Source organism: Capsicum annuum, chromosome 1, assembly GCF_002878395.1.
Source record: "Capsicum annuum cultivar UCD-10X-F1 chromosome 1, UCD10Xv1.1, whole genome shotgun sequence".
NCBI lineage: Eukaryota > Viridiplantae > Streptophyta > Magnoliopsida > Solanales > Solanaceae > Capsicum > Capsicum annuum.
The window spans coordinates 223,432,503-223,444,649 of NC_061111.1; the positions used below are offsets into that span (position 1 = coordinate 223,432,503).

Sequence of the window (12,147 nt, forward strand, 5' to 3'; positions counted from 1 at the left end):
TAGGAATCTGTTAGCTTACTTCATAGGACCTATTAGCTCTACAGCGGTAGGAAATATGGTCAACATTACAATTAAAGCAAGTATTATATTGATATTAAGTTTAAAGTAGATTTATCCTTGTATGGTGGGTGCTTCTTTTCTCATGTATTTCATGTTAATATGCCAGGTCCAAGACCCCATAGGAAAGAATGACTGAAAGAAGGATCATAAAGCAGAGAACAATGTCTTTCATTTAATTTTTTATGTAGTTTGTTGCTATTAGATGTTAGTTTCTCTTTAGGACAGCCACTAGTGGCACCACATAGCATCTAATTTTGTTCATTTTTAGCTGTAAAGTTTTCTGCTAGATGTATTTCCTTAGTACTTTTATGCAGATGTGAATGTTATTAACTTTTGATATCAAAATGCTTATGTCCCAACTCTTTCCAATAAGGAGTGGACTGACCTTTTGGCTACTGATATTGTGACATTGTGGCTGTTGATATTCTAATTAAAATGTGTATATCAGCATCAAAACTGACATTGTGGCTGCTGATATTGTGACAACTTTGAGAAAAATTTCCCTTCCATTATTTTTTTAATGAAAACAGTATGCAAGTGTTGGATGAAAATTTCCCAACTGTTCTTATTAAAATAGTATGTATGTATTTCCCACATTATGCTGCCCATATGCATTTCCCACATTGTCCCTTGTATGTAACTGTGTTGATTCCCTCTCCTTCTATTAGCTACTGATGTTGTTATATTGAAAGTGTAAAGTAGTGAGTTATACTTTAATAAGTGAAATGAATGATTTAGCAGTTTCTTTGTTGTACAATGCTCAACACTTTTTTATAGGCTACTGAAATGGGTCGAGATCCAGTACCAAATGAGTTACATTTTTATGTGCATACACATGGTCATAATGAAAAATCTTTCATTGATGAACGTTCCCAAAATTTTCATGTAAGACTAAATCCTAATGTAGTTTACGTAATTCTTGTTTTTTTAGTTTAAAGTAGTTTTTGGTATGTACTTAAAGTAGTTTACTTAGTTTTTATTAGTCTACTTTATGTGGATAATGAAAAGTCCTGAGAACACTGCACTTAAGTTTAATCAAAAGATAGAGCAATCTTTTTTAATTTCAGAAGGCTACAGATATCATACGTGAGCAGTAATATGGTTTTAGACTTTTTTTTACCTTTTTTCCCTCTTCTCATTATAGTTATTTTAAGTACAATATGTTATAATTTCACTTTCTATTACAGGAAAGATATGAAGAAATATTACGAGAAAAAATATTATCACAATATGATATTGATCAATCTGAAGTATATTACCAGCTGCTGGAGGAGAAAAAAAGCAAAGAATATTTGGTCTTGGATCTGAAGCAAAAGGCTACTACGGGGCAGGTCTTTGTGTCTCTTCAGGAAAGGCTTCATCATCAGCTTCTCATGAATTAGAACCAACTGCAAATTTGGATGAGTTTTTTAAGCGATTCATTCTCTCTCTTAGAAATCAGTTTATTCCTATTTTCATTGAGGAGGTACAGAAACTGATTTCTTCACCATCAATTATGACACCTCCTCCTGCTGACGAGGTTGGTCCTTAGATTCAGATGATGATTGCAATCCTTAATCAGTGTATTGGTTTTTGATGGTCTATTTCATTGAAAAGTATAAAATTATGCAACAACATATGTATACAACATATATATACTTGATGGATGTGGGTTCTTTTAAGAATAGTTGGTAGATGCTTGGTATTGTGGATATTTTGGACATAATTATGTGTTTAGATTTTGCTATCTATATATTTTGAGACTTCCATAAGTATTGTATTTTATATGAATGCTGGTTATTTTAAGAATTTTATAATATGCTTTTAACATGATTCAGTAGGGTGTTTTTAAAATAAAAAAATAAAAAGATTTTGTAAGAAAACTAATGACAACAAATTTAGCGACAAATTTTGATCGCTGCCAATGAAAAAATTTTTGCAACGGATTGAGAAAAATTATTTTTTGTCACCAAAACTAGTGCCTAAATAACAAAATTTATTGCGATAGATTGAGGAAAGTTTTTTTTGTCGCCAAAACTGAGGCCTAAATAACAAAATTCATTACAATGGACTAACAACGAAGAATTTGGTCACAAAATTATCAAAATGACAAAATACATTATGAAATTAGTAGAAAAATTTATAAATATAACAACGAAAATATTCGTCGCTACAAAAGGCAACGAATTTCATTCGTCGCCATGACATTGCAAAATTGGCAACGGATTTCATTTTTTCCCATTGCTAAGATGTTAACAAAGAGCAAAATATCAACACCAACTATTCTGTCGCTAATCCGTTGCTAAACATATATAGTGATGGATATATGTTGATTAGCAGCGGATTTTTGCTGTTGCTAAACGTTGTTTTTTTGTAGTGAATTAGTTCTTAACCTACGAACCTGCCTATCCAAAATCTCTACCGGGCCTTCCCCATAAGATAATGATTAAAGTGACAATATCCTCTATAGGAAAATCAAAGAAGGATCGCCCACATACTTTTTTAGCATTGACATATGGAAAACATGATGAATAGAACCCAAACTCATAGGTAGTTTCAATTCATAAGCAACACTTCCAATTCTCCTCACAATCTGATATGAACCAATGTACTTGGGATTGAGTTTCTCTTTCCTACCAAACCTCATGAATCCTTTCAATGGAGAAACTTTCAAGAACACCCAATCACTAATTTCAAACTCCAACTCCCACTGCCTCACATCTGCATAAGACTTTTGGCAACCCTGAGAAGTCTTAAGTGTATCTCAAATTACCATCATCTTCTCCATGGCATGATGAACCAGGTTAGGACTAAACAACCTAGTCTTACCAACCTCAAACCACCTAATAGGAAACCTACACCTCTTACTATATAGAGCCTCTAAAGGAGCCATCTGAATACTTGAGTGGTAACTATTATTGTACGCAAACTCAATAAGAAGTAAATGATCAACCCAACTACCTCCAAAATATATCACACAGACTCTTAGCATATCCTCTAAAGTCTGAATAGTCCATTCCGCCTGTCCATCCATCTGAGGGTGGATAGTAGTGCTAAGTTTCACCTTAGAACCCAAACCTTTCTAAAACAAATGCCAAAAGTGAGAAGAAAATTATGTACCTCAATCTAAAATGATGAACACAGGCGCTCCATGAAACTTGAAAATCTCCTGAATAAATAAATTAGCATAATCCTCTCCAGAGTAGTTAGTCCTCACAAGCAAGAAGTGAGCAGACTTAGTCAACCTATCCACAGTGACCCAAATCGAATCATACTAGTTCCGAGACCGTAGCAGACCCGTAATGAAATCCATATTGATCATCTCCTACTTTCACTTAGGGAACTCTATCTCTTAAGAAATGTCACCAGGCATTAAGTGTTCAACCTAGACTTGCTGACAAACTATACACTTAGCCACAAAATTTGTCATATTCCACTTTATATTGTTCCACCAATAGATCTCCTTCAAATCATGATACATCTTAGTCGAACCCGGATGAACTGTATATTTGGAATGAGCCTCAGTCAAAATCCTTTCCCCTAGCCCACTAACATCAGGAACACACAACCTACCTTGATACCTCAAGATGCCATCTCCCCCAATATCAAATGCCATAACCTTTTGCTAACCCACATCATTCTTAATCTACATAAGTATGGGATTCACTACTAGAAATTAGATCTATGGTGACAATTGTAAAACCGTTGCAATAGACCAAAAACCCATTTCCATAGACCTATCACAATGGTTTTACAAGCATCCCATATGTGGCGTTGCGATAGGTCTATGGACACATTTTTTGTGACGGTTGTCTAAACCGTCGCCATAGGTCAAGCTATGTTGACGGTTTTTAACAATCGTTGCCATAGATAGACCTATTGCGACAATTATTTTTTGACTTATTGAGACGCCTATTTTCATATAGTGTAACAGTTACAAACCATCTCAATAGATGCTATTAGAACGGTTACTAACCATTGCAATAGCATCTATTGCGACACTTTTGTTATTATATTGCAACGCTTTTTGACTACCTATTACAAATATTTCATTACTTATTGGAACTCCTATCTCCATCTATTACAATGGTTAAGAATCGTTGCAATAACATCTATTGCAATGGTTACGAACCATTGCAATAACATCTATTGCGATACTTTTGTTATTCTGTTGCAATGCTTTTTGACTACCTATTGCAATGGTTTATTGATCTATTACAACAATGATTTCCGCATATTATTAAACTGAAACGATTTATATAAATAGTCACTCGTATTAATGTAAATTTTTATTTACATACATAATAAATTATAACACAATATATACACATCACAAAACAAAATCATTCATTAATAATCTCATAATTCAAAATATTCAACAACTTTACATCTTTTTGCATTATAATTTCAAAAGTAAAATACTGGATTGATAACTTTCAAAACTAAAATACTGGATTGACAGTTATCAGCACCTAAGATAATGGGCAACTAGCCTCGCCAAGAAAGTCCTGCTCCTCCAGTTTTTGCGGAACATACCACTATATCTCCATTTGGAAGGGCACAACACTAGAAAATATTTCTTGCCACTCCACCAGATGTTCTAGCATCAAAGTTTCCCTTATCAGTGGAGGCACTCAAGGATAGCTTCTTTTTAAGTGTCTTCACTTTTTCAGAGCCATCTGCTCCAATCGTACCAGATAAGTCCTCCATAGCTTTTCTTTTCGACCATAGAAGTTCATCTGACTTTGCAATTTGAGCGAAAAAGTTAGAACTGTTAAACCTTTGTACTAGTGGTTCAGTTTGTCTTTCGTAATCTTCCAATCTCAACAAATTTTCACCAGTAGAAACCTCCTTTTCAGGATCAATATTTGCATTACCGTTCTCACTCATACTACTATCATCCACTGCTCCTCCAAGGGAAACAGACCCGGAATTTGTCCCTGAGTTACCATTTTGTTTCTGGTTGCTTTGTCCAATACTATTTTTATTCACGATGGCCGTAACTTTAAAAGGTGTAAGAATTTCCATTTCCTGCTTACGGGCTGAGAGGCATGCAAGTATATGAATCTGTTCACCTATAATTGATGAAAATTCAAAAAGATATAACTGAGGAAACCTGAAAAGAGGTGAAACTTGGAAGATGATAGAAAAAGAGGGGGGGAGAAGGACATAAGAAAAAAAGGAGATTAATAATAGTAGCTACCAGGTATAATAAAGAAGTGGTCCAGTAAGCATATAGAAGATATATTTAGTACCTCACTCCAGTTATCAGGAAGCTTATCTGGAAAGGCATGTCAAGACTTGGAAATTAGTTCATTGAGGTATAAATTTGGAATTACTGGACAGACATTCTGAACATCAAGCACTATCTTTGAAGCAAAAAAGTAGCTGAGATAGAAAAATCAAGCACACAACTTATATTTCGTCCAAGACATAACAAAGTATTCCATAAATATATTACCGTTCAGAAGATGAAGAGAATAACGATATTATGTCAAAAAAAATATAAACAGATTCAGGCCTCTTTGATTTCCTTCTGCACACCAAGTTTGAAAAGTATCAGTGCTTACAGAAAAAGTAGAGATGGAATAGAAGACAACAAAAGTAGGCTTCATGATGCAAATTCAGTAGGCAAATTTCCTTCTGCAAGAGATTATCACCACGGTTTAAACTCGTGACCTCTAGCTACATAACAGTAACTTAATTAGTAACACCAAGAGGCCCCTTCTATCTTAAACAATTCTGAATATAAGTGTAAAACACAAAATATTAATGACCAAAATTGGCTCAAATTTTTTACTTCCCAGTGCTATCTCAAAATCTCTTCTACAATTACAATAATATGAAAGCATATACTCCAACCCCCAGCAGTCCAACACAAAAATAATAACAATAACAAGAAAATGAAGAGGTGTACATGGAATCTACAGGTGTACAAACTCTCCTTACCATAACTATACATATCTATCTCCAAATTTGTAGCTAGTCTCACCATATACATAATTACAACGTCAAATTGAAGAAATATGTACCAAAACATTAAACATCATCAAAAAAATATTGCAGAAAGATTAGAACCAAAAAATAATAATATGATGTTACTCTAGAATCATCAATATCAAAACTAACAGTAAATACATAGTAAGAGGCAATCGGCAAAACTATATATACCAGCAATCATTTTTTTTTCAAGCTCTTTGACTTGTATTTTTGATTTCTAACTCATTTTCAAATCATAAAGGAGCATACGCTAAAAGAAAACCCCAAAATAGAAACTCATAAAATTAGGTCAAAATTATCAATTAGAAGAATATACTAACCTTAAAATCAATAAATTAAAAAAGAAAATTATAAATTAGCTCGCAAATTGAAAGATGAAATCAAATTGATGGTGTGTGGACGGACCTACTGGTGGTATGTATTTGGAGCTACTGGTGGCGTGGCGTGAGTGGTCGTTGGAGCTGGTGGCTTATCATGTGTGGTCATCGGAGCGTACCGGTGGTGGCATGTGGTGGATCGTATGGCGGCGTGGGGTTAAGAATGGGAAATATTTGATAGTAATGGAAAACTTTCTATATATACTTATTACTTTATGTTATATATTAATTTTTGGAGAATTTAGAGAAAATTTTTTGAGGGAAAAAACACAACCGATGCAATAGCATTTTTTTGTCAATTAAGTGTTGCCATATGTGACTTAATGGCAATGGTTCATGCAATCGTTGCTATAGGTAACCCTATTTCAATGGATATCCATCAATAGCAATGGTTATAACATAAAATAGTTCAACTAAAACAATTTTTTTTGCAACACTTGGAAGCATTGCAATAGATGCTCTATAGCAATGCTTTTGGAAGCGTTACCAAAAGATTCGTTGCAATAGGGGTAATTTCTGGTAGTGATTCAAGGCCTATTTCTCCTTCACCTCAGCACCAAGAGATGATTAACCACATATTGAACAATCAATCCTCCATCCTCAGAGTCCAAAAGATGAACTCCTAAGTTAGCCAACCTATGAATATCTTTCACCAACCCTCTTTTCTCCTCATCAATGTGGGTTAAGCTCTCAATATATAACTTGCTAAGAGAATCAGCAACAATATTAGCTTTACCTGGATAGTAATGAAGGCTCATGTCGTAATCCTTAAGCAATTTGAGCCACCACCTCTACCTAAGGTTCAACTCCTTCTGAGTAAACACATACTGTAGGCTCTTTTGGTTTAAATAGATATCTACATGCACCCTATATAGATAATAACACTATATTTTAAAAGTAGAAACCACAGTTGCCAACTCTAAATCATAATAAGGATAATTTCTCTCATGAAACTTAAGCTTCCTAGAAGCATAGGCCACAACCTTACCATACTACATCAAGACACAACCCATTCCCATATGACACACATCAAAAAACACAACTAAACCATCAGTACCCTCGAGCAGGGTTAGAACTGGCAAAGAAGTCAACTTATCTTTCAACTTCTCAAAGCTACCTTCACAAGAATCGGACTACAAAACCTTAATCTTCTTCTGAGTCAACTTTTCTTCTGAGTCAACTTTGTCAATGGACCAGCAATAGAAGAGAAGCTCTTTATAAATCTCCTATAATACCTAGTCAAGCCAAAGAAATTCCTAATATCGATTGGGGTTGTGAGTCTAGGCCATTTCTTAACTTCCTCAACTTCTGTGGATCTACCTTAAGCCCCTCACTAGAAACAACATGCCCTAGAAAAGTCACAATATTCAGCCAAAACTCACACTTAGAAAATTTGGCATATAATTCTTGGTCCTTAAGAGTCTATAACACAATTCATAGGTGATTGGCATGATCCTCGCCACTCTTAGAATACACCAAAATGTCATCAATGAAGACTATGACAAACAAAACTAGAGATTGTCTAAACCCTCGATTCATAAGATCTATGAAAGCACTCGAAGACTTAGTCAACCTAAATGGCATATAAAAAACTCATAATGACCATACTGAGTCTGAAAAGCAGTCTTAGGAATATTAACCTCCCAAATTTTTAATTGACAATAGATCCAATAAAGATCGATCTTAGAGAAACACCTAACATCCTGAAGCTGGTCAAATAGGTCATCAATCCTAGGAAGAGGGTACTTGTTCTTCACCATCACCTTATTCAAATGGCGATAGTCTATACGATGAATGAAACCTTTATCAAGAGGATCTCTCAATTTCTCCTTTAACTTTTTTAATTTAACGAGAGCTATTCTATAAGAAAGAATAAAAATGGAATAGGTATCTGGTAGAAGATCGATCCCAAAATCTATCTCCCTATCGAGAGGAATTCTAGGAATATCATTGGGAAAGGGTTTAGGAAATTAATTAACCACAGGGAAATACTGCAAAGAGGGACCTTTAGAGTTAGAATCCTTAATCCAAACCAAGTGATACAGACACTCTTTGGAAATTAACCTCCGAGCTCTAAGATAGAAAATAAACCTCCCATTGGCACTAAGGAACTCCCCTTCCATTCAATCATCGATTCATTAGGGAAATGGAAACTGACCTTTCAGGTCCTACAATCTAGACGAGCATAGAACGAATGAAGACAATCTATCCCCAATATAACATCGAACTATATCTAATTCTATCAAATCCACCAATGTCTCCCTCTAAAAGATGGACACCACACAACCCCTATAGATTTTTCTAGAAATAATAGAGTCACCCACCGGAGTAGACATAGAAAAGGGGTAAAAAATACTTCCTGGATTGAAACCAAAATGTACATCTCTATAAGGGGTCATATAAGAAATGGTAGACCGGATCAAGAAAATATTACACATCACGAGATAAAAACTGTAACATACCAGTGACAATATCAGGGGATGCCTCATATTCTTGGTGAGTAGTAAGTGCATAGAGACAATTTTAACTAGTGCTAGTACCTGAAGTGGCACCCTTTGGTGCAGGAGCCAAAGAAGTGGTGACCAGGACCTTATTAGCTCCAGTGGAAACTTTAGGTAAAAATTAGTTCCTCTGCATATGTTTGGAATGACCAAAATTAAAGCTCAAGTTCCTTCCCTGATCACAGCAACAAAGGTAAAGCTATCCACAAAATTTACAAGGAGGATAAGATGGGGCTAACTAAGCTCCAATACCTGCAACTGGGCACTTTATGCCTTAGGACCACTACTAGCCTAAAAATGACAATCACTAGACGACTTAGGATAAATCAAAGAATATGAACTAGAATTTTCGCAGGTCTTCTTCTTAGTCCACTGCCTACCATATCTCTTAATTTTCTACTACCTTGCACTCTGCTTTAAATACCTGAACTTCTTATTCTAACTCTCTCCCATTTTTACCTATCTTTTTATCATCTTCTGCTTGCTTTATATAAACCACAAGTCTGGAGATATCCATATACTTATTCAATATTGTATCCTTACACTCTAGTATTAAGTTATGAGACAAACCTAAAGAAAATTTCTTTATCTTAGATCTCATGATAGACACCAACTTTGGGGCATAATGAGACAACTGCTTAAATTTCAGGTCGTACTTCTTCACACCCATCTTTCCCTACTTCAGGTTTACAAACTCCTCAAGTTTAGCTTTTCTAAACTCTTGAGGAAAGAAATGGCCAAGAAAAGCAGCTAAAAAGTCATCCGATACTGCCGACTAAGCATCATCAAATCTCAACTGCTCCCACTCCTCATACCACTGATAAGATATATCTTTTAATTAATATGTAACAAATTTTAAACCTTCAGAATCAGTAGCATACATCACCCTAAAAATCTTTTCCATCTAATTAATAAACTCCTGTAGATCCTACTTAAACTTAGAGACTATAAAGGTAAAGAGGATTCAACCTCATAAACTAGCCAACCCGAGTGACCTTAGATGAGGGGTAAATAAAACTAACATAATTAGGCTGGCGAGCTTGAGATGCCATCAGTTGGGTAAATAGATAAATAGACTAGTAAAACTCTGCATTAGAGATATCTCCCAGAGGCATCTAGGAATGAGTACCATTAGCTCAGTAAGCTCAAAGAGGACTAGTGGGACTATAGTAACCCCATGTGGAGCAGTACAATCGGGAGCAGGAACCCTAGACTGGGTCTGCACTCCATAAGTAGGGCGAGTTCTCTCCATATTATCCTTAGGTAGGATAGAGGTCTAGTAGAGTTTCTATGAACATTAGATATTTGGAGAGGCATGATCTAAAATGTGAGTAAATTAAGATTTAGGAGAATTCATGATACTAAACTCTATAGAGCAAAATAGAACACAAGAAAGGAAAACATTCCTAAATACCTCAAAGCCTTCCCCTTATAAGTGTGGCGTGCTACACACCCATAAAAGGGACTATACTCGACACGATTTTATGGAGACCCAAAGACCCTGAATTATGCTCTAATACTAAGCTTGTCATGACCCAAACTAAGGCCTAATCGTGATGGGTATCTCAAGCCCACCTCCTTATCCTAATATGCAGAGCATAATAAAGTAAATAGTGGAAGCCAACAAAATAGTAATAAAAAGGATAGATAATCAAAAGTAAACTAAGAGTTAGAAAAAAATCCAACCCACGCTTGTCCACATAAGCCTCTAAATACCAAAGTACCAAACTAGGTCGGGACACACCTCTAACCATGACAAAGAAAAAGTTAACAATCTCCATAATCTAAAAAGAAACCTAATGAAATAGAAAAGTTTTTAGGATAATGGAGGCTCACTACTTCACAACAACTCAACTAATATCCATACCACCTAACACTACATATGAGTAATAAAAGAACCCTTGGACCCTACATCATAAAATAATACAGTGTCTAGGAACAATCAGTGGGATATGCACTCGCATGAGAGTAATAAAATAATTCCATGTCCAAAATTAGTCAAAACCATATGCATAGATTTATATATACATATATAGGAAGCCAGGATAGGGAAAAAGGTCATGAACATAGGATTTTAAGCATATTATCCTAGACTATATAGCTCTATCCATCTTAAGGGCACCCACAAGCTATATGGGTTCCAACTCCCTACTAAAGGGCCCCAACGCGTGTTATCTGCATGAGTTGAGGAAATTTGAAGGAGAACCTGATACACCATGGTTCCAGCCATCCCTAAAATATAATGTGTGAACCAAGAACATGGTCATATAGACCTCCACACTGGGAAACATGATTTCTAGTATTGCCTCCCCTCTCCGAGACCACCACCTTCATAGTGAGCTATACAATGCCCTTTAAACCTTAATTAAAATATTTTCACATAATCCTAACTGTTAATTTAGAAATTATTTATTAAGGCATTCAACACTTGGTGTCGTCTTACCAATTATTATTTCAAGCTAATAAAATCATGACAAACCTATCCAATTAACAAATAGACTCCCATGTTCTATTTTAAATCTAACTCATGGCCATCAAGGCCTTTCAAATCCACTTTTATCAATTTATCCATTAATGTAATGCAATAGTTTCAAGAGTGGATTGAGCTATGTAAGTTACATATTTAAAACCAAAGTTATGAAAAGTTTGTTGAGCTTAGTACCATTTTTCAAGACAAAATCCATTAATTTGGGTACCTATGTTCCCCATTCCAATTACTATAAAAGTGCACCCATTCCATCCCCAAAACCATTTATTAATACATGAATGACATATTCAAAGCATATGAAAACAATTCCAATAGTGAACAACCAAAGGCCCTCAATCCAATTTCAAACCCAAAACTACATGAATAATCATTAAACCATATGCCATCATACAAACTTCCAGTTAGGGATGCGAGATATGCTTAAAACACCAAAGAGTTTTGAGAGAAATTATAAATTATAGCCTAAATGTTTTATCCCTTGAAAACCATAGCTTTCTCTTGTTTTGGGGAGTTTAAGAGGAGAGATTAATATTTTTTATTTGATAACTGATGGAAAAAAGCTATTTGAGGTGTTTTAAGTCATGGGATAATAGTTGGATGGGAGGAAATAACCAAAATAACCTCACCTAAAATGTGCCAAAAAATTGGGCCTAGTCGTTATGAATCAGGTAATGACTCATGAGGTTTGACCATGAGTCGTTACCTACATTTGTTACCTGGGGATCAAATTTTTGACACCTTA

General features: G+C 35.1%; 1 protein-coding gene across 4 annotated transcripts; it reads right to left on the bottom strand.

Moving 5' to 3' along the window:
• Window positions 1–4,365: 4,365 nt before the first annotated feature.
• LOC107864600 lies at window positions 4,366–6,714 on the bottom strand. Of its 4 annotated transcripts, none has more exons than XM_047409130.1 (3): window positions 6,445–6,714; window positions 5,295–5,427; window positions 4,366–5,114 (listed from the first exon to the last, which is right to left on the bottom strand). In XM_047409130.1, exon 3 carries the CDS (start codon window positions 5,065–5,067, stop codon window positions 4,606–4,608), a length of 462 nt encoding a protein of 153 aa, XP_047265086.1. In that variant the 5' UTR covers window positions 5,068–5,114; window positions 5,295–5,427; window positions 6,445–6,714; the 3' UTR covers window positions 4,366–4,605. The 4 variants fall into 4 exon arrangements, with proteins under 4 accessions (XP_047265086.1, XP_047265096.1, XP_047265093.1 ...); XM_047409140.1 differs by having other exon boundaries at window positions 4,398–5,114; window positions 5,295–5,320; XM_047409137.1 differs by having other exon boundaries at window positions 4,398–5,114; window positions 5,243–5,320.
• Window positions 6,715–12,147: the final 5,433 nt, after the last annotated feature.